The 23,168-nt window shown below is 33.2% G+C and overlaps 1 protein-coding gene across 2 annotated transcripts; it reads left to right on the top strand.

Annotated features, from left to right (window-relative positions):
* The first annotated feature begins 3,125 nt into the window (after window positions 1-3,125).
* LOC140448642 (protein takeout-like) lies at window positions 3,126-22,186 on the top strand. Of its 2 annotated transcripts, none has more exons than XM_072541741.1 (5): window positions 3,126-3,204; window positions 19,609-19,840; window positions 20,149-20,282; window positions 20,361-20,513; window positions 21,962-22,186. In XM_072541741.1, exons 1-5 carry the CDS (start codon window positions 3,147-3,149, stop codon window positions 22,111-22,113), a joined length of 729 nt encoding a protein of 242 aa, XP_072397842.1. In that variant the 5' UTR covers window positions 3,126-3,146; the 3' UTR covers window positions 22,114-22,186. The 2 variants fall into 2 exon arrangements, with proteins under 2 accessions (XP_072397842.1, XP_072397841.1); XM_072541740.1 differs by lacking the exon at window positions 3,126-3,204 and adding an exon at window positions 15,592-15,831.
* Window positions 22,187-23,168: the final 982 nt, after the last annotated feature.

Below are 23,168 nucleotides of genomic sequence, written 5' to 3' on the forward strand. Positions count from 1 at the left end.
GAAAGTATCACAAATTTATTCCCTCTGATAAACGTTTAAAGGGCATTTTAATGGTATATTATATCATAAAAGCGAAAATTTGGCCGGCAATATTTTCCACTGGTATGAAAGTTTGTTGCCTAGCAATTTTCGCGAATTAAATTTTGACAGTTCAATCACGAAACGCCAGTCGAGTGATTTTGTCAAAATTTCATAAGCGAAAATTGCCAAAAGGCAACAAACTTGAAGAGACAATTAGTGCACTATATCAATGAAACATAATCTTTACTTATTTGTTAACAATATTAAATGTACAATTATTATAAGCTACAGTAGTTTGCCCATTCTTTTCTACCAAAGTATGATTTTGTGTATTATTGACCTGTAGCATTTGGGATGGATAACGCAAGAGATTATGGACCTCATGGACGTAAGACGAAAACATAAGACAAGCCCAATAGAATACAAGCGAATCAATAAAATCATTAGAAAAAAGTGCAGGAATGCGAAAGAAAACTAGATGTCAAAAAAATGCCTAGACATTGAACAACTTCAGGAAAAATACGACACCTTTAATATTCATAAAAAAGTAAAAGAAATGACAGGTAGACACAAAAAGAGACAAGCAACAATATTAAAAAATGATAATAACGAAAGAAAACATACAAACTCTTTTTGACGACGATAGACCATGTTCTCCACCATCCACAGATAATCGAATAAATGAAAAAGGCCCAGAAATAACCAAAGAAGAAGTAACTCACGTAGTAAAATCTCAGAAAGATGGAAAAGCCACCGGTCCAGACAATATCAATGTCGAAATACTAAAACTAATTGCAGATAACGAAAGTACAAGCCTAGACTTAATAACAGTACTATTCAATAAGATATATGACACAGGTAAAATACCAACAGACAGGCTAAAATCAACATTCGTAGCATTACCAAAAAGATCGAATTCCTCACAATGCGATGATTATCGAATATTAAGCTTGATGTCTCATGTCCTTAAAACTTTTCTCAGAATTATCCATACACGAATTTACAAGAAGTGCGAGTTGCAGATGAGCGACACTCAATTCGGATTTCGAAACGGATTGTGAACACGAGAGGCTCTTCTTGTTTGAAATGTGTTAACGCAACGATGCAGAGACATGAATGTAGATGTATATGCATGTTTTATTGACTATCGAAAAGCATTTGACTGTGTTAACCATCAAAAGATGATCGAAATTCTGAGAAAATTGGAGTTGACGAACAAGACTTACGAGTTATCTCAGAACTATACTGGCACCAAACGGCAACAATTGAAATAGAGCACAAAACATCCGAAGATATACAAATCCGACGCTATATCACCGCTACTGTTTAATTTGTATTCGGAGTCTATGGAGAAGCATTAGACGAGGTCCAAGGCGGAATTAAGATTAACGGAATCAGCATAAACAACATCAGATATGCTGATGATACTGTCTTAATAGCAAGCAACGCACAAGAACTACAAAATATAATAAATGCGGTAGTTCACCACAGCGAAATGTTCGGTTTACATCTAAACGTTTCCAAAACTAAAACTTTAGTATTTTCAAAGACACCAATAAACGTACAGGTGTATGCCAAGGGTCAAATGATAGAACAGGTAAATTCCATAATATATTTGGGAGCAAATATCAATAGTCAGTGTAAACCAAAAAAAGAAATCCTATCAAGAATCGAACAAGCAAGGAAAGCATTCATGAGCATGAAAACATTTTTTACAAGATCAGACCTTAGTCTGCAGCTTAGAATCCGAATAATTAGATGTTACGTTTTTTCTGTCTTATTGTATGGCTGTGAAAGTTGGACAATGGACTCTGAAATAGAAAAAAGAATAGATGTCTTTGAAATGTATATATACAGACGAATGTTGAGAATTCCATGGGTACAAAGAGTTACTAATGTTGAGGTAGTTCGTCGAATGTGTAAGCAAAAAGAATTACTGGGAATAGTCAAAGAGAGGAAAACGCAATACTTGGGTCATGTGTTGAGAGGTGAAAAATTTAAGTTATACTGGAAGGAAAAGTACAGGGCAAAATATCGGTAGGAAGACGCCAGAACTTATGGCTGAAAGACCTGAGGAGATGGTTAGTCCGTTCATCCGCAGAAATCTTTCGCGCAGCATTTTGGAAGCATTTAGGAACTCGAAGCTTCATTTGTTGTTCTGAAATTTTCGATCAACTTCTGGTGGTGACTGGAATCCAGCTGCAGATATGGTTTTAGAGAGCTTGTATTTAAGTGACCTCTTAATTTAATTAACTCCTATTCAGAAACACCTTGCTTGAACAAGGCTGACACAACTGAAGATCAATGAGAATGGTTTGTTATTTTATGTTTTTTGTGTCTATTCCATTTTTTTCAGCTGACATTTTTGTCTACTTAGATACGGTGTTGATTCCAAGTGGACAGTTTTTGAATCAAGATCCATCCATCCAGTTGAGTGAACGGTAAGAAAGAGTCTTATTGATAAAATCTTTGGTCCCCTTTTTTCCATTAATTTCAAAAATAATCTAACTGGGCATAAATTTTCTTTTGATGAATTTACGTTTTCTTTCGTTTGATGAATTTTGAATCGCCTTGATTTCTTTTGGAAAAAATGCTTTTGTATTCAATTCGGCCCGCAAATTCTCCCATAATATCAAGTTTCTTCTAGAAAATGTGAATCTTGCAGTTTACGGCCTCACTGCGTCTCCAAGCAAATTCAAATGAGCAAAGGTGAAAAAACTTTTGTTGTGCTCCCAATATAACTTTTTACACACTTTAGTTTATTACCAAAAGTATTTGAAAAAACTTGTGAAAAATTCTTTTTGAAAAATGATAACAGCTAAACTATAAAAAGTGGTGAAATTGTTCTAATTTTAATTTACGGTAATAAAGAATCTTGACTAGATATAATTGTCACGATAATAGTATACTATCGATATAAAAAGAAGCAATAATTTTATAATATATCATAATTTAGGTAATTCAAGTAATAATTTAATTGAAATAAGTGGTCGCATGGACCTGAATCTAGCACCTTGGTATCAATTATGGCACAATTATTCATTGTAAGTCGACTTTTTATGGCATTTTTCTTATATAAATGAAACTGAAAGACAATTGAACATTTTGTGGCATTTGTTATCACTATGAAGTCTGTTCTGGTAATTTTATTTGTCAGTGTCTTCAATTACTGCCATAGTCTACGTAAGTATATTAAAAATTATTTTGAATGCTAGCAAAAACACGAAATGGTGTAAAGAAGCTGAACGATACTTCACGTGTTACTTTTATAGCAATAATTATTTTAATAGTGCATATAAAATAGTCAATAAACGGCTATAAAAGTATTGTAAATTTACATGATCAGCGTATTATTAAAATCATTTTAAGACAGTTGCAAATCCAAAAAGTAGTTAGTTGGTGAATTATTATTTTTATTGAGCCTTGCGACAAAATAATTAAAAACCCACGACGGGAATATTTATCATAATTTTTTTTATTCATTTTTTTAGTATTTAAAGAAGCTGTGATATTATACTTGGTAGATAACCTTTCCTGTTTAAAGATGAAGTTTCAAATTATAATATTTGCGTCTTGTATTTTGTTTGTCAATAGTTATGCAGCAATTCGTAAGTTTTATTTTTACCATTAATATGTTATTTATTCGCCATTTATTAATGCAATAAGATTGAAACGAACTGGCATTTCAATTGTGCACGAATCTCATCCAGATCTTCCTATATTGTACCAAGTGCTTCCTTTTTTGGCAAGTTGTTTTATTATTACGTCGTTCCAAATCTCTCTAGTAGTCTAAACTAAACGGTAGAGACAAAAATTATTGATTTTGAGCATTAATTAGTGAATTTTTGAAAACATAGCGTTATGAAGGGCAATGCCTGGAGTAACCTTCAAGTGTTTGCAACTACAAACTGTTGGTTATAATTTTTTATGCACTTTTAAAGGTGCAAAAACGGTATTTTTTTATTATTTTTGTTTTTAATGCTTCAAATCAATCACAAGCCAATAGAAAAAAATATTAGAATCATATATTATTAGAATAATACCCTTCATCTAATTCTTATCTTGTAATAGTAGGGGGCTGTACAATCATATCAGGAGTCAATTCTTTTGTTTTTTCTTTCTCTTTTTTCTGTAAAACTTCTCAAATCGCTTTTTCTCCTAGGCGAGGCACTGTTTTGTTTTCGATGAAGTGACGAACAGTAATCACCCATTATGTTGATGTTCCAACGTCCCTGGTATTGTTTTTCCATCACCTTGATATCCCGGTGAAATCGCGCGCCTTGTTCTTCACTGACGTCATCCAGATTTTTAGGGAAAACGTCAAGATGGCTTTGCAAAAAGTGAATTTTTAAGCTCATTAGACATCCCAAGGATTTAAGCTTATCTAATAAATTAGCTACAATGAGCTCGTACTTAGAGTCTTTCACATTATCTAAAACTTGATTACAACTTTTTTGAATGCAATCCAAGCTTTTGCTTCCTTAGTAGTCATCTTGGTTTTAAAGGTGGAGTCAAACACCATTTTACGATTATCTGGTCCAACAAAAACACCTTCTTTTAATTTGGCTTCTGATAGATGGGAAAACTTTCCACTCAAGTACTCAGAACATTCTCCATCTTTAGGCAGGGTCTTGACAAAATGTTTCATTAAGCCTAACTTGATACCAAGAAGTGGAAGGAGGATTTTTTTGGATCTACTTGGTTGTACTTATATACTTATACTTATAAGCGTATGAGTTAAACACTGAAAAGTAAGGTTATGTTTGTTATAATAAAGAAACTATTAATGAAGATGAAGAATAAGATAGAGGTAATTTTATCAAAAAAGTTTTTTCATCGTTGGCCTGTGTATCTTAGGATAAAATGAGCACAATTGGGAATGAAAGTATCTAAAAATATGTTTTAATTTAAGCTGTCATTAAAATTTACCCAATATTTTATGCAAAATTAACGATTGAAAGTCCAAAAATGTAAATTTTTCAGTCATTTGAAATAAGTTTTTGTTTTCAGTTTTCAGTTTTTGAAATAAGTTGAAAAAATTCCTTTTTTACATAAAATGATTCTATTGTAGATCTTTTAATAACAAATCGAATGAGACTTTCTAAGATCCGATCGGTCAATTCCTTTCGAGATACGTTTAACTTTATAAATTTTACAGAGCCAGAACTTATCTTCTCAAAAAGATAGAGTTCTAATTTGAAACGGATTCTCTTGTAGGTCAATTATATTTTTAAGTAGAAATAAAAATAATTACTCAAAAATTTTGTCAACCCCTTATTTATTGCTTTAAAATAGGGGCGACTTTTGCGTTTTAAACTAATTCAGCTACAGCGCTTCCTACACGTTACGAAGAGAATCGTAACAAATGGCAAAAATCGCGCAAAGTTTATTTATTGAATAGCTTTGTAGAAACTGATTTCATTAAACTGACTTTAAACTTTTTAATTTTTGTCGCTAGGATACTCTGATTAAAATATATCTATTTCTTACCATCGAGTTGATACAAATTTTATTTAACATTGATTTAAACTGTCATTAAAAATTGATCGTCGCTTCGAGCCTTGTTCCTGAGTGAACGGTTTATCCTACGCAAAAAATGCTAATAAACATTTTTGATCAAATTATCTCAGCTACATTTTTTATTTAAAACATTTTTTCCGTGGCGTACAGGGTCTTGGTAAATCGATTTTTTGCGTTTTTATCCCGATACGAGGGGAGTTTTAGAGGGAAGCTCTAGGATAAAAGAGGTAAACTTTCTTGAAATATATTATGGGTCACTTAAAACCTGTATTTTTCCGTAGGATATCGTAAACCTAGATAACAGACAAATTTTTTTTCCGTCATATAATCTGTATAAATCTGAATTCGATTTTTCTGCATTGAATACGGTTTGAAGAATCCATCTAATTTAATGTATATGTACGACGGAAGAATATTTATTTTGCATCCTATTGTAAAAGTATGTGCGGTGCATAAAAATTGCATCAGAATTAGTAAACATATTAAAAAATATAACGAATGCGCAATAATATTTCTTATGTAAAACAAATTTTACCTTCCTTTTTTATTCGATTTTTTTTTTGCGAGTGGACCGGAAATTGTTACTAACAAAAAAACAATTTCCCAAATCGCTTCGAGTCAAATTTTCGGTAACCTAAATAATTGTAAAAAATCGTTTAACAGGTTCAACCGTTTTTGTAGTGTATTTATATCATCTGCAATGTAATTATTTGCTTACATAAAATAATTTTGCTTAAAAGCAACACTTCTAAAAAATTGAGTATATTTCCGGTATTTCGAATATACATTCATATATTATACAGATAATAAATTATCATCAATGGCGCTACAACTCTTCGTGAGTTTTTGCCGCGTTTACTATTGCCTTCCATGTTTGTCGGTCCTGTGCCAGTAATTCCCATTGTCGCACTCCCATTTTCTCTAGATCTTCTTTGACTGCATCTTTCCACCTTTTTCTAGGCCGCCCTACAGACCTTCTTATTGATAATAAATTGATGCTCCAAACACACAAATGTTTTACTTGCTCCAATTTTTTTCTTTTGCAATAAATACAATTGGTTTTTTTAGGATAACTCATTTAATTCTTAAACTACAGTGTACATGAAACAACCATTTAAAGATAATTTCAAAATCAAATCTAGGTACAGCTGGTTCCTAAAAAAACTGATACGACTCTTAAAGCGTATTTTATAGAAAATAAGCAGTGTATTTTGAATGATAAATACTTATTATTTACATACTGTCACTGTCACTGCCAAATCTTAAAATTTGTCAGATAACTTATTCTGTTTAACCTCAAAAAATTGCTCCACTTGCTAGCAAAGAACTACAAGCAAGATTTGTAACTAAATTAGACGATGATTGGTCACTATCTGCCGTAGCGAACCATTTTAACGTAAGCAGAACAACAGTTTTTAATATTAATCAAAGATGGAGAGAAAGAAACCAAGGTTCTGGAAGACCAAAAATATGTACGGCTACCGAGAATCCTTTTGAAGATGCGAAAACTGCAAGAATTATGTCACAGTTTTCGGAAAGAAAGACAACAACTTAAAGCAGAATTAAAACATCGCGACTTAAGTACCGAACTGCAACAAAAAAACAAGCTCTTACACCACAACAGAAGCAATCAAGACTTATATTTGGTTTAAACCATCAGCTACAAAATCAAGATTTTTTGGGACAGGGTAATATTTACGTATGAGAAAATTTTTCAATCTTCTAAAAAGGGCAAAATTTGGGTATATAGACCAGATAATAATGTATTTAGTACTTTATATGTTAACAGATTTCGAGCAGCTGGTCATTTTAGCGCCAATGTATGGGGATGGATTTCATCTAGAGGAATGGGAATGGTATGGCGTATTGATGACAGGTTTGTTGGGCAGATTTATCTGAATATTCTAGAAAACATCATGTTTCCCAGTGTAGAACAGTTGTATCCAAAAAGTAATTCTTTCCTTCAACAAGATAATTGACCTGTATAATTGACCTGTTTACACTGCAAATATAATAAACCAGTGGCTTTAGAATAACAACATCGAAACTTTACCATGACCCAGCTATAGTCCAGATTTAAACCCAATCGAGAATGTGTGAGGGGTTATTATAAAACGTCAAAATGCTGAAGAGCTGTGGCACGGTATTTAACAGGTTTGGGAAGAGCTCTCTCAAGAAGACAATTTGATAGTTCCTTTCACGCAGATGGACCGAAGACTATAAGCTGTTATCAATGCTGATGGAGATATTACAAAATATTAATTTTATTTTTACATACCTAAATTTAGTATAGTTTTGGTCTTCCAGACTCTCGCTTTCTTTCGAGAGTTTCTTGTTCCCTCCTTTTATATTAATAGAAAAACTGTGGTGCTGCTTGTGTTAAAATATGTTGCTGCCTCTGATAGTGCCCAGTTATCTTTTAATTTGGTTACAATTCTTGCTTTAATATATTGTTGAGTTAAGTCGTTTGTTTTATTCCTTAATAATAATAACGACAACCCTATATTATATAAAAACTATAATTTATATACTCTTTATAAAATACAGGAATTCAAAATATTAAAATGTAGACCTTAATACTTCAACTTCGAAAGCGCATGGTTAAATGCTACATTTGGTCAGTCCTCTTATACGGTGTCGAAGCATGGACATTAAAAATATCCACCATTAATCGTCTGGAGTCCTTTGAAATGTGGCTGCACAGACGTATACTAAAAATTCCATGGACGGCTATGCTGACAAATGTGGCAGTCCTTGAGAGAGCAAATGCTGCTCGCGAGCTGCTTGATAACATCAAATGTAGAAAGATGGCCTATTTTGGACACGTAGTAAGGGGAGACCGATATAATATTCTTCAACTTATTATGATGGGTAAAATCGAAGGACGCAGAGGAATTGGTAGAAAGCAGGCCTCTTGGTTGAAGAATATCAGGGAGTGAACAGGAATTAGGAAAGCTGAGCAACTCTTTAGAATAGCTCAAGACAGAGACAGTTTCGCCATGTTAATCGCCAACGTCAAGGGGACTTGATAGGGCACGTTAAGAAGAAGACCTTAATAATTATTACAATTTATGAATTAACATATGTAATCAATTGTTTGTTGGTTGTTTATTTATTTTACACTCGCGATCATAAAATCCGGGTCACCTTGAAAATCGCCGTTATTTCATTTTTAACGAGCTTTATCGTACATAATAATAACACAAATACAAACTAATGCATGTTTCTTAGAATTGTTGTCAGCTTAACGGTTTCCTTTGTAACAAAGAATTCCAATAATGCCGATTGCGCGGAAAACTGTACACTTCCCAAAATGAACGGTACCTGTAACTGCCGCTTGTTTTAAATGTCTCATTTGTGCTTCGACTTTCTGTTCAAACGCAACAAACAAACGTTTATTATTGCTGCGATTACTGTTTATTAGTGCCATTATTAGTGTTTATTATTGTTTATTTTTTGCCAAAAATGCCTTGACTGTTGTTGAAACGGCACGCATTGTTGCGTTTGTGGAAAACGGTCACACTCAACGGCAAGTCGCAAGAACTGTTGGCGTAAGCCGTTCTACGGTTCAACGAGTGCTTCAACGCTTTCAGGAGACGAGTTTGCTAACCAGGCGATCTGGCTCTGGACGAAGAAGAACGATCACGGCACGAGATGACCGTTTTCTTGTGTTTCAGGCTTTACGAAACCGGACCTCAACTGGGGTTATGCATCGAAATTGCCTACAGGAAGTACGAAATTGCAATGTTAGCATTGCAACAGTCAGGAGAAGACTTCGTTCTTCTGGACTATCTTCTCGGGTAATTGCTACAGGACCGCCACTTGGCCGGGCGCATCGAGTTGCACGACTAGCTTTTGCTCGACAATACGCGCATTGGGGAATTAATGATTGGAGCAAAGTGTTATTCTCAGATGAATCCCGTTTCTGCCTAACTGGATCCAATGGACGTGTAAGAGTTTGGAGGAGAACCAGTGAACGATTTTCATAAGCTTGCATTGCTCCAAGAATGCCATTTGGTGGAGGCTCGGTCATGGCTTGGGGAGGTGTATCTTCCGACTTCCGCACAGAATTACCCTTCATCGAAAATGGGTCCTTAACTGCACGAAGGTACATTACGGAGATTCTGGAAGAACATGTTATGCCCACCATGGCAGGGCTTGGAGAAGACGCCGTTTTTATGCAGGACAACGCGTGACCGCACGTTGCCAGGATCAGTATGCAATACTTGAACGAGGTTACCCTGGCCAGCTAGGTCTCCGGACCTGAATCCCATCAAATATCTCTGGGACGATTTGAAAAAACGTATTCAAACCCATACACCTCCTCCTAACAACGCACAGGAGCTTAAGGATCTGTTAGTGAGAGAGTGGAATAACATACCTCAACATGTAATCTGTAATGTACGCAGAAACAATCAAGTTACTTAATGAAGAAAACCTAGACATTATTGTCAAGCTCTTTAACGACATCTACGATACGGGCCAGATTCCAAAAGATTGGCTTCGATCTACATTTATCGCCCTACCAAAAACACCACGTGCGAACTTCTGCAAGGACCACCGACTAATAAGCCTAATGAGTCACTTTTTAAAACTTTTCCTGAGAATACTTCACACTAGATTGTTTAAGAAATGTGAAGAGGTCAGTGGATGGAGTCAGTTTGGTTTCAAAAATGGACTTGGCACGAGAGAAGCGATCTTTAGTATGCAAACATTGATACAGAATTGTTTAGATCAAAGAAAGGATGTTTTTATCTGTTTCATCGATTACGAGAAAGCATTCGATAATGTAAAACATGAATTGATGATAAAATACCTACAAGAGTTGGGATTGGACGCAAAGGATATAAGAATCATTGCCAATCTGTATTGGAATCAGACAGCAACAGTACGTCTTCAAAATTCCAACGAAACAGAAGATTTCTCCATTAAAAAAGGAGTAAGGCAAGGTTGTATACTGTCTCCAATGCTGTTCAATTTATACGTAGAAAAAGCCTTCGCAGAAGCAGTGGAAGACTCTAATAAGGGTATTAAAGTTAACGGCATATTTATTAATAACATCAGGTATGCCGATGATACAGCCATAGTGGCAGATAACATCGAAGATCTTCAGTGCCTTTTGAATGATCTAACTCTTGCAAGTGAAGCTCGGGGTTTGAAAATAAATATCAAGAAGACAAAATCAATGATTATAAGTAGAAATGATTACCCCAACGCAAAGATATATGTCTCTGGAGAAGAAATCGAACAAGTCAGGCAATTCAAATACTTGGGATGTTTGCTGAATGAGGGTTGGGACCCCGAGAATGAAATAAAGAGCAGAGTTGAACAAGCCAGAAATGCTTTTTTGAGGCTTCGTAAGTTTCTGACTGATCGCAAATTGGACTTCAACCTCCGATACAAGATGCTTAAGTGTTACGTGTGGCCTGTTCTCCTGTACGGAATGGAAGCATGGACGTTAAAGGCCAGTTCCATTAACAAACTTGAAGTGTTCGAAATGTGGTGCCTGCGTCGAATGCTCAGAATATCATGGACGGACAGGGTCAGAAATGAGGAAGTACTCAGAAGAGCGGGCTTACAGGATAGGGAACTTTTTAATTATGTAAAAAGTAAGAAGACTGCATACTTGGGGCACATTATACGAGGAGAACGATACACTTTTCAGCAACTGATACTCGAAGGGAAAATAGAGGGTAGGAGAGGTCTCGGACGTAAAAAAATGTCATGGCTGCGCAATATTCGACAATGGACAGGAATCCACAGCTATGAAATGCTTCGCAATGCTGCTAAAAACAGAATTATTTAATCCTGACTATTTAACATCTCACCTGACAAGACGATGTACGGTGGACGCCTACGCAGAAATGCATGGCACCTTAAGAAGAAGAACATGTAATCCGGAGAAAAATTGAGAATATGCCCCGTCGTCTGCAAGAGGTTATTAGATCAAGGGAAGTCAATACACGATATTAGTAATTGAAATTCCACTGATGTTTTACCACGTTCTGTATTTTTCATTTTTTCTTTCGTATGTCTGTTTCAACAATTTGGTTTGTTTTCTGCTTTTTCAATAAAAACAATAAAAAAACCGTTTTTTTTTTCTTTCAAAACAAACACTGATGACAAATAAAAAATACATTAGCTTAAAAAAAAGGTTATTACTGCACCAGATGCAAAAATAATCAGAAACTTGAAATTTTTAAGGTGACCCGGATTTTATGATCGCGAGTGTATTATTTGTCTGTCATAATAAATATATTATTATTATAATGTCAGACCAATCAGATACACTGCTCAAAATGATCCAATCTTACGAAGAGTCGTATCAGTTTTTTTAGGAACGAACTGTACCACTGGTATTATCGGATGATTATGCCCATAGAGCAACATCCATCTTTCAGGTCAGAGTCCCTTAGGCTGAACTATGTTGATCTTCGGACGTAATCATTTTAATAACACCATTGGTGCATAAATATTCATTAAACCATTGTTTTAATTAAAATATGCTCAAAATCGGGAAAGGATAGAAAAGGTTTAAACTCGAATTTAAGTAATGAATTAGAAAATAATGTTTTTTACTTGTGTTTTTGAGCCCTGAAAATCGTAATTTTGCGTTTTTATCAGTTTTAAATTATTTATAACTCAAAAACGATCAAGTTTACGGAAAAACTACAAGAGACCTATTGTGTTCAGAATGATCCAAAAAATTCAAAAAAATTGTACGGGTCGAAAAAATTTATTGTTACAATTTGTTTAATTTTTTTTTTAATTTGAATAACTTTTCTCCTGGGCGTCCTCTTGAAACTTAGTTTGGAGTATCTCATGGGAATATTTTTCCGAACGAACCCAAGTCTTGTCTAATAGGTATTACAAATAGCCTTTGGCCACAAAAACTTGAACTGAAAATTAGAAAGCAGACAAAAACAAGGCATAAATGTTATAAACAAACTAATTATATATGTAACTTTACGTTTTATCTGTTTGGCTAATTTGAGTAAGTTTCTTTAATTGTGATAGATTTTTAATATACGCTACTTACGAGTTTTTTTCCGTGATGGACTATTTATTTTTCCATTAAGATTTTTCCAAATTTTTGGTAAATTGTTTTGAAAATACTTGCTAATATTCTAACGGGTGGCACAGTTTCAAAAAGAACATGTAAATATAAGGATTTGGATAAATAAATTTATGTGACACTATCATTTTCACATTTTTGAACATCTATTTTGTTTAGCTTCAGAAGTAACGAGATGATGATTTTCACAAAAATGTTAACCAAATCTGCTACTTTCGTCGTGGAAGACCTTAATGGCCTTAAAATTTCCAAGATATATTAAACTGACATTATATTGTCCTCCAAAGCACAATAATAAAAAAACTTATTTCGGATCCTTCTCACTACGTTAGGCCCAAAATTTATCGCAGCTGGTAACTTTAATCGTAAACACACTTACTGGGGATCAAGGTTAATAACAAAGGGGAAGGAGTTCTATGGTTTAATGCAAGAAAATAAATACTCATATTTATCAACAGGAACCTTAACGTACTGGCCAAGGGACTCCAAAAAAACACGAAATTTGTTAGATGTTTGCATTATAAAAGAAATATCTAACACTTTTATGGACATAGTTCCAAGTTATGACCTATCGTCAGAACATTCACCAATTATTGCAACAATCAGCATCTACGTAAGAACCTTTACAGAAAAATGCTGGATGAAAACATTAAATTAAACGTAAGACTAAAAAGTCCTTCAGAAATAGAAGCAGCTACAATATCCTTATGACATTATAGCAAAAGATTCACCGACGAACGATGTAGATAAAAATAAAATCGGGGATAAAATAAATATTCCACGAGAAATTAAGAAGTTCATTGCCGAAAACAGAAAAGGAGGAGCCAAATCTTTTATCTCTATCTCCAATTATAGAGGAACCAATCTAAAACTTATCAAAACAGCTAAAAAAAGGTACTATCAGAATCGTCTGGTAAGCTCTAAAAATGTTGCAAGAGAAGCTTGGTCCATAATTAACAATCTTCGAAATAAAATTTAAGTGAATACTTCGTTAATGTGAGTAAAAATATAATATCAACTATTTTGTCACAACAAGATTTTCTATCTTGTTTCTATTTCTATTTCCTATCTCCCAAATTTAAAAAAGGTCTCGAATTCATTATTTATAAGACCAGTTAATAAATGTGAACTGATCCAAACAATCAGTAGTATCAAAAGCAAAGCTTCCTGTAGTACTGATGGACTATCCATAAAAATTTTCTTTGAAAAAACGATTCGTTTAAAGAAGGTTTATTTTCAGAGTGCCTAAAGACAGTCATTATTATTCCTCTTTATAAGGGTGGTGAAAAATCGAATGTTTGCAACTATACACTTATTGCCTTACTACCAGTCCTATCTAAAATTATTGGGAGCTTCTCTCTGGTCATGAAATAATTCCTCGATGTACTCTTTCCATCGTCGTAATTTTTGTTCTGTTTCCAATATAATATTTCCATTTTTGTCGAGCAATATATTCGAGGTTCTTCTACTTCCTACTCCGTCTAGTTCTTTGACTTTTTTATGTAGATTAAAGTTGTCATATCTGTTTTGCAGTTCTTCTATTTCTTTACATTTTTCAGAGAAGTAGATTTCTTTAGCCTCCCTATTTTTTCTTTTTATTTGGTTTTGAAGCTGTTTATAGCGGATCTTATTGATGGTTTTGTTTTTTTTTTCCTTTCATTCATCAACTCTAGAATTTCCTCCGTCATCCACTCTTTTTTCTTACATTTGGTTGTTGTAAGTACTTTCTTACGTGGCTCCAATATAGAGGTTTTGAAGAATTGCCACTGCTGCTCTACGTTGCAATTATTTCTTGGGTTTCTATCTAGATTTGTGTTGATTTCGTGTTTCAGATTTTCTTTTCTTTCTTCTGACTTTAGTTTCTGTATGTTAAGTTTATTGTTGTTGCGTCTTTTTTAGTTGAAGTTCAAACCTAGCAATAAGAGGACTGTGATAAGAGGATACGTCTGCTTCTGGATATACATTTACTGCCTGAATTGAGTTTCGATATCTGTGTTTTATTAGGATGTAGTCAATTTGATTTCTGACGATTTTGTTGTCTTTGTCAGCTGGCGATTTCCATGTATAAAGGCGTCGCTTAGGTAATTTAAGTTGGTCGGTAAGCAGGGGATTGCTTATACCGGCAATCATTCGGTGAATTACTTGTTGGTTGGACCCAGTAAACCGGGTCGGGCATTCCCCTATCCGCCACCTGGGGACGCGCTCTCTAGGAGTTACAGGTTCTCCCGAGAGATTATAAAATTTTAGTAAATGTTAATTGTTATTGTCATTTTTTGACTTTTTGTAAGTTTCTTCCATAAAATTGTACAATTTTCAGTGACAATAAAGCATATTTCTATTCTATTCTATAGAATCAAGGAACAGGACCTAAACTCATCATATTAACTTGTACAATATCTTTTCGGTGGGTAATTTATTTGTTATGATAAAAAAATATCAGAGTACGATTTCAAAAGACTGGTACAATGAAGTGATAGTTTTGTTATTCAAAAATGGTGATATTACTAAATTTGAAAATAATAGACATAGACCCATCAGCCTCTTGACACATATGTACAAATTCTTTACTAACAAACACCTAAACAAAGAAACCAACGAAAAACTCAAGAACATGAACAAATAAGTAATATAAACGACGTAGTTGAAAAAGTAAACTACATAAATACAATAATTAAAGAAGTGGGTGACACTTATGTAACCAAAACTATCAAGAGAAACAAAGTGTTGGTTACGCGAGAGATATTATAATTAACAGACTAAAGACGACAAATAAAGTATTACTGAGATAAGCTCAAAAAACTAGCCAGAATAATAAGAAAAAACGCCAAAAACATATGAAGAAACTAACAAAATAAATGTACCGCTCTGTAAGACATTTTTCATTAAGCCGCAAGATTCTACGGGTTCTAATTTAATCGTCTAACCAATTTTCCTAATTAGCATATAGATTATATACGATTATATTATTTTCCTTGTAGTCGACCACAGCTCAGTTGAGGTAATGAAATATTTATCAGGTAAAACAAAACAATAGTTAGAATCGGAGGCTCCCATTTACATTTTACGTTTATCTCCGTCTCCTATAAAAAGAGCGACACGGTTTGTTTGTCAAGTAATTTGCAAGGTTTTATCGACGAACATGAACGGGAAATTCTTCGGTTGTTTTCTGTTGCACCTTTTCGTGTCAGGAGTGATTTCCCACAAGTTTACTATACGTAAGTTAATTTATTATACCTATGTTAATTATTAATTATATATATATATATATATATATATATATATATATATATATATATAATTTTAAGAATTAATATTAAACTTAGACGCAGCTTCCTGAATCCTCAAATCAGTGCAATACTGTACTATACTATACTTTACTATATTTACTAACTGTATACTGCGTGTATATATATATATATATATAATTTTTATTATAGTAATTTGTCGGAATATCTCGCTACCGTACAACCGTTCCAGAGAAAAATTACCATTCCAGGTCTCTGAACCATATATTAGGACTGGGCGTATTATTATTTTGTAGAGTTTTATTTTTGTATTTCTCGATATAATTGTAGCCTTAAGGAGGAGATTGAGCCCAAAATAGCATCTGCTGGCCGTGCAAATTCTGCGGTAGTATTATTTTCAGTGTTAAGGAACGCTTCCAGGTATACAAATTCGTTCACTGCTTGGTTGACGTGGTTTTCTATAACAATAGGATTTGTGGTTGCGTGCTTATTTTCATATACTTCGTTTTGTTGGTGTTTATTATTCAACAAATTTTTGTAGCTGATTCTTTTAATGCTACATACGCGCTTCGTACAGCGTTTTCCGTTCTCCCAACAATATTGATATCATCAGCATAGGCCAGGATTTGTACTGATTTATTGTATATTGAACCAGTGGTTGTGATTTGTGACATACGTATTACTTTTTCCAGAGCCAGATTAAACAGTATAGACGAGAGAGGGCCTCTCTGGGGCAGCCCGTTATTTATTTTTATATTATCGTATTATACATTTATTGCTTATATCAATATCTACATAATCGACAAAATAAATGATAAAATATCAGTCTTTTTCAGCGGAATAATATTTTTAATATAAGTTTAAAATATAATTTTTCTGAAGGTGCTGATATTTCAATGAATCGTCTCAAGTAGAAATCAAAAACATTTTTTTGGTTGTAAGGTAAATTAAATAACCACCAATTCATAAATCCTTTACCATTTGTTAAAATAATTACATAAGTTATGAATTATATATTAAATCCAATGATGGCACCTTTAGTACGTCATTGTAATATGAATTAACGGATGATTGATTGTATAGGCGATAAAGAAGGCAACCGTAATGGTCTTTTGGTACAATCAATTTGGTTTAGTGATGTCACTTTTTCAATTGCTATACATTTCCAAATAGATTGTGTGACGTACAAACAATTTAAATGTCTTAATCATTTACCAATTTATGTATTTTTATATATTGACAATTAACATTCGTATATATATTATTATGTTGTTAAAATCTATTATAAAATCAAATTTAATTTTTAATTTTAAGAAATTTTAATATAATTACCAAACAAAATTTATTTATTGAATTTTAATGATCTATTTTAATTATGTCTCTGTTATTCTGATTCAATACTTCTTCTTCTTCTAGTGCCAATCATGGCAATCTGAATTTTGCACATTGCTGCTCTAAAAAGATTTGTGGTTGCTTTGTAGATTTTTTCTAGAAGAAAATCTTCTTCTTGAAAAACCTTCTTGCCAAGAAATCATTCGTCTTCCTGGTCCTCGTTTTCCTTCTACGTTTCTCTGTAAAATTAACTACAGCAACTCACATTTTTCACTTTTCCTGTTCCGTGATATGACCGAGGTATTCGATTTTGGCTGTTTTTATTGTAGTTAACAACTATTTTCCTTCTTGCATTCTTAATAAAACGTCCTGGTTAGTAATGTGGTCGGTATAGGATATCTTTAAGATTCGACGATAAAGCCACATTTCGAAAGTCTCAATTTTCTTGCAGGTAGCAAGTCTATGAGAGTCCACGACTCAACTCCGTACAACGGTATAGGAAAGGTATACCATCGTAGTAACCTAATTTTTATGGGCACTGATAAATCATGACATTTGAATAGCTTAGCCATTTTTTGAAATGTAGACCTTGCTTTTTCTATCCTGAATTTTATTTCTAGAGAATGGTCCCAATTTTCATTGACGTTCGTACTAAGATAGGATTTTACTCTTTCTATTGATTGACCATTCACATTAATTCTTAAAAAAATTGGTTTGTCTTCTTAGAGATTACCATACATTTTGTTTTCATAATATTTAGTGAATAATAATGAATATTTATTTAGAATTTACGTCTATGACTTACTTCTGTGATTCTATTCATTAACTCCTGGAGAGCTTCATAATTGTTCGCAATTACCACCGTGTCGTCCGCGAATCTGATTTTATTGATGCATTCCTCGATAATTCTAATTCCGTCTTCAACATCCTCTACTGCTTATTGAAAGATTTCCTCAGAGTAAATGTTAAACAGCAGGGGTGATAGTATACATCCCTATCGGAGCCCACGTTTGATTTTGATATATCATCATTCTCCTGCCTCTGTACGGATAGATGATGTTTCATTCTAATAAAAATTGCTAATAATTCTTTGTTTACGGGTGTTTATTCTAATATTTAGTAAGATCTTCATCAGCATGACATGCATAAATATTGCAATTCACGTCTCTACAACGTTGAAATAGCACTTGTATATTAAAGAGAGCCTCTCTTGTATCCACTGCATTCTGCTAATTTTTTTTCTTCGCATAATCTTTATATCCTGTGATGTATGATTTGTAGAAATAACTTTAAAATACATTAATTTTGTTTTCTATGGTAGAGTAATAAACCTTGACTTCAGCCTTGTTCTTGTCATGGCATTGTCAGGTCCAGGAGCTGTGCCATTTATACCAAGATAAAATTGGGATTTTGTGAGAAACAAACATTAAAAAGATAAATAGGCAATAATTTTTGTTTCATTTCAGCTTATTTAAAATCATGTTCGATAAGTGAGTAAGTAATAATCTCCTCGAAAACCCAACGGTTAAGTAGGAATTTTCCACTCATAACTTTCCTATATTCCAAAATTTGTGCTTGACTTCTGGGTGGCACTTTCCCTTTGTGGACGTGGACTATAATTTCAGTGATTTTTTAGATAGGCTTATCTGTATTTTTAATAAGGCATTTCCTTTAATTACAATTAAGTCAAAACATCAGAAACCCTGGAATACCAAAGGTATCCGCATATCAGCCAAGAATATGCGTTTACTACATTACATTACATTAAGTACATTAAGAAATTTACTACCAACGCCTTTGTCACTGAATATATCTCCAAAACTTATCAAAACAGTTAAAAAAAAATGTCAAAATCAAAATCGTCTGGGAAGCTCTAAAAATGTTGCAAGAGAAACTTAGTCCATAATAAACGATCTTCGAAATAAAAAGAACACAGCTCAAACATTTTCTCTTCCAAACTGGCTATAAATAATGGCTGTCTTTCGGCACTCTGGAACTATACCTTTTTTAAAGGAATCGTTAATTAGGGAGACCAGAACTTCCATCGCATTTTTTTTCATGGATAGTCCATCAGTACTACAGGAAGATTTGCTTTTGATACTACTGATTGTTTTGATCAGTTCAGATTTATCAACTGGTTTTATAAAGATTGAATTCGATACATTTTTTTTTGTATCGGGGAGATAGGACATAGGATCTTGTTGTTTCAAAATAGTTGATGTTATATTTTTACTTACATTAACGAAGTATTCATTTAGATTTTCAGGGTTCGGAAGAGATAAATAGCTTTATAAGTTCAGTATAGGCAATGTCAAGTCCAGCAGACTTGCCATTTATACTAAGATAAAATTGAAATTTTATGAGAAACAAACGATAGAAGGACATAGATAGGCATTAATTTTTGTTTCATTTCAGCTTCTTATATACAACCATGTTCGGTAAGTGATCCAGATTTTGAGAAATGTTGTCTAGAACATGGAAAAGAAGCTTTACCACATATTCTAAAAGGTGACCGGAAATTTGGTATACCTAACATGGTCCCACTGCTAATTCCACAGATCAACGTTAATGCTGGAGAGGGACTCAGAATATTTTTGAAAGATGTACAAACCCACGGACTGAATACAACGGAACTAATCAAAGTCAAGTGAGTAAATTCGCCGATATTTATACAGATCGCATAAATTATTAACAGTTGATATTGTAACGTAATTTTTTATTTATTTTCTGTCTCTGTAATTTATTATTACAATATTTTAACACTTTCTTATTTATTTGCACTAACACTAAAATGCAACTACTCAATTTATAATAGAATTTACTTATGACTTATACGAACTTATAATTCAGACTCTGAACAACTTTCTTCGACATCCATCACACTCCAGTAAGGCAATCTCAATCTTTGTTATAGAGTATTTGTTAACTTTATTATTTATTGTATTTTTGTTCCAGAATCGATACCAAAGCCAAAAAACTTTCAATCAAAATTAAAATCCCAGAGTTAAAGCTTCTAGGAAAATACGACATTGACGGAAAAGTTATGGTTCTGAAAATTCAAGGAAATGGAGACTTTAACATTGTAGCATGTAAATATTGTTTTCTTCTCATTTATTAGTTACGAAAAACTCTTTCGTTTCGTTTGCCTATAACAAATTTTTTTTCAGATGATGGTGAATATGAATACAATGCAAACTATCTTCTGCATAACGTTGGCGGAGAAGACTATTTTGATTTGGCAGATAAAGACACTTTGGATTTCGTTGTAAGAGACTTAAAAGTTCACCTGGATAATCTCTTTAACGGGGACAAAGAATTAGGTTAGTAATCAACTCCTTTAATTGTTTTCGTAGTAAAATTGTGTTAATTTTTAAACTTTTTTCGGAATTTTTTTTGAATATAATATAATAATGGATTAAAATTGCTTCTATTGGAGGTTGAAAAGATTCAATTTTTTACCATATATACGACATAGACTCATTCTCTTTTAAAAAGATCTAATATTCTGTCCAAGATGTAAAACATTTAAAATTTGTATTAGTTCTTCTCCTTCTTCAAGTATCATCTCCGTTGCAAAGGTGGGCAAGTTGCATATTCACCATAATGAATAGTTTTAAACTGCAACTATGGATATTACGTATATTTTTCTTCTGTCCTTTTTTGCCCTTTTTGCCTATTTTGCCTCAAATACAATACATTATAAAATGCAAATGAGCGAACCCTAAGCGATTAAGCAATAACTGAACGCCTCAGTGATGGAGAACATAAAATGACTCTAATATAAAAAAAACTAAAATATAAAATTACCTACCCACATTAATTTTTATAAAAATAATAAATATTGGTTTAGGAAATTTCCTTACAATTTAATAATAAATATATTTCGGAACTAGCGTCATATGAATTTATAGTTATTAATGATAAATATATAATTACATACCTATTTACATAAGTAGTCTTCTTCCGATAAGTAAGCATGGTCATCATCGTCAGTTTCTACATTTCCCAAAGAAATAATAATTGGTTCTATTTTCAGTAGTAATATCCCTAGGACATTGATAACAGACGAGATAATTTCATGACAATCGAAAGCTCGATTGAGAAATTTGTCATGAAATTATGAGGCATTCATCAATGTCCGAGGGATATTCGGCGGATAATTTTTCGAAAAAAAAAATCATAACGAAACATTTATTTATTAAAAGTACAGTTAGTGAAAGTACAATTATTAAAATTTAAGTTAACATTAGATTCGTTGTTTGACATTTTGAAATTTATTTGGATGAAGTTGTCAAACTCGATCGTGTTGTCATAGGGAATGAAAATTGCACTGAATGCAATTATCAGTCTAATGTTGACATGATTGGGTGAAATTGTTCCACATGACACAAAATGACGAAATTTGAATGGTTGTTAGAACAGTCGAAAAATTATCAATAAAATTTTCAGAACAATACTGAATATTTAATTTTAGAAAATCTCCGGTTTTATGTCACGTGCAATAAAATTTGTGCTAACAATCTTCAAGTCTCCTATAATTTTGTACTGTAAGTTTTATTATTGTGTTTGTGTACATTTCTTTAATAACTTCAATTCACTTCATATTTAGATTTGCCCTTTCCATTACTCGCCATAGTTTTATCACACAATATATTGTCATATGATTTCTATAAGCCGTATAAATACTGAAAGTGTGCGTTCTAGGTAATCCAACAGACGATCATCCTTTCTTCTCGTCGTTTATTTACTCTGTATTGATTTGTTGCAGGTGACCAAATGAACAAATTTCTTAACGAAAATTGGGAAACTGTGATAAAAGAATTCGGACCTGCCATTAGCGAAACGGTCCGTTCTATTGGTCGTTCCATAGCTTCCGCAATTTTTGGGAAGATTCCGTACCACCAGTTGATATTAGATTAATTACCGTTTGTAGAACTGTAGTATTATTCAATAAATAGATAAGCAATAAATATATTTGACTTTCTTTTCTTTATTTAAGAATTTAATTTTAAGACAACCTTAACTTATAACTAAAATGATAACAATTTATACCTAACGAAAGCAATGTATTGTAATAGTTTACGAAAGAATTAGACACTACGAATACCTCATCAAGGACAGTACATTCAACCAGCTTACACCTCTAAACGATTAACGAAAAGGCACGGTAAACTACACTGGAGTTCTCCATAATGTTTAACACTGCTAAATTTTAGGTATAAAATATCTGTCATTAACCCGTTGTTCATAGTTTTGCATATTTTGTTACATTTTTGAGAGAATATACTAGACTTAAATCTGAAAATGCAACATTCGTATACTTAGACTTATCTAAGTCTTAATGTCTTAACTAATGTCTAGTCTAGTCTAATGTCTTAACGTGGATATTTGCAAAGGGTGGAATTAAAAGAATTTGGCAAGACGACAGCATAAAATCAGTAAAACACACAGATAGCGAAGATAAAAGACACATTATTCTTCATGCAGGAGTGAAAGAAGGCTTTAAGAAAACGCAGATTTGATTTTTTCTTCAAAATCAAAATCTGCTGATTACCATGAAAACATGAATGCAGATATATGTTCGTTAAATGGCTTGAAAAAAAAACTGTTATCTGGTCTGAGTAAACCATCAGTTTTAATTTTAGATAATGCACCTTACCTTTCGGAGATTTTGGAGAAACAACCAAAACAGTCGTGGAACGTACCGTGCGTTCTCTACGCGGCACCAGTCTGGAGCGAGGCGGTAGAGATAGCGGCCTATAGGAGGCTCATGACACGAGTGGACAGAACAAATCTGTTGCGAGTAGCATGCGTCTACAGGACTGTCTGCGGCAGCTTTGTGAACCATCACTGGATGTGTTCCGTTGCATGTTTTGGCGGTGGAAAGAAAAAAGCTCTATGAGAGAAGAGGCCGAAACCTTAGTATGGCCGAGAGAAGACTGGAAAGGGAAAGGTCAATTCAAGATGGCAAGAAG

This window comes from Diabrotica undecimpunctata, chromosome 8 (assembly GCF_040954645.1).
Source record: "Diabrotica undecimpunctata isolate CICGRU chromosome 8, icDiaUnde3, whole genome shotgun sequence".
Classification (NCBI taxonomy): domain Eukaryota; kingdom Metazoa; phylum Arthropoda; class Insecta; order Coleoptera; family Chrysomelidae; genus Diabrotica; species Diabrotica undecimpunctata.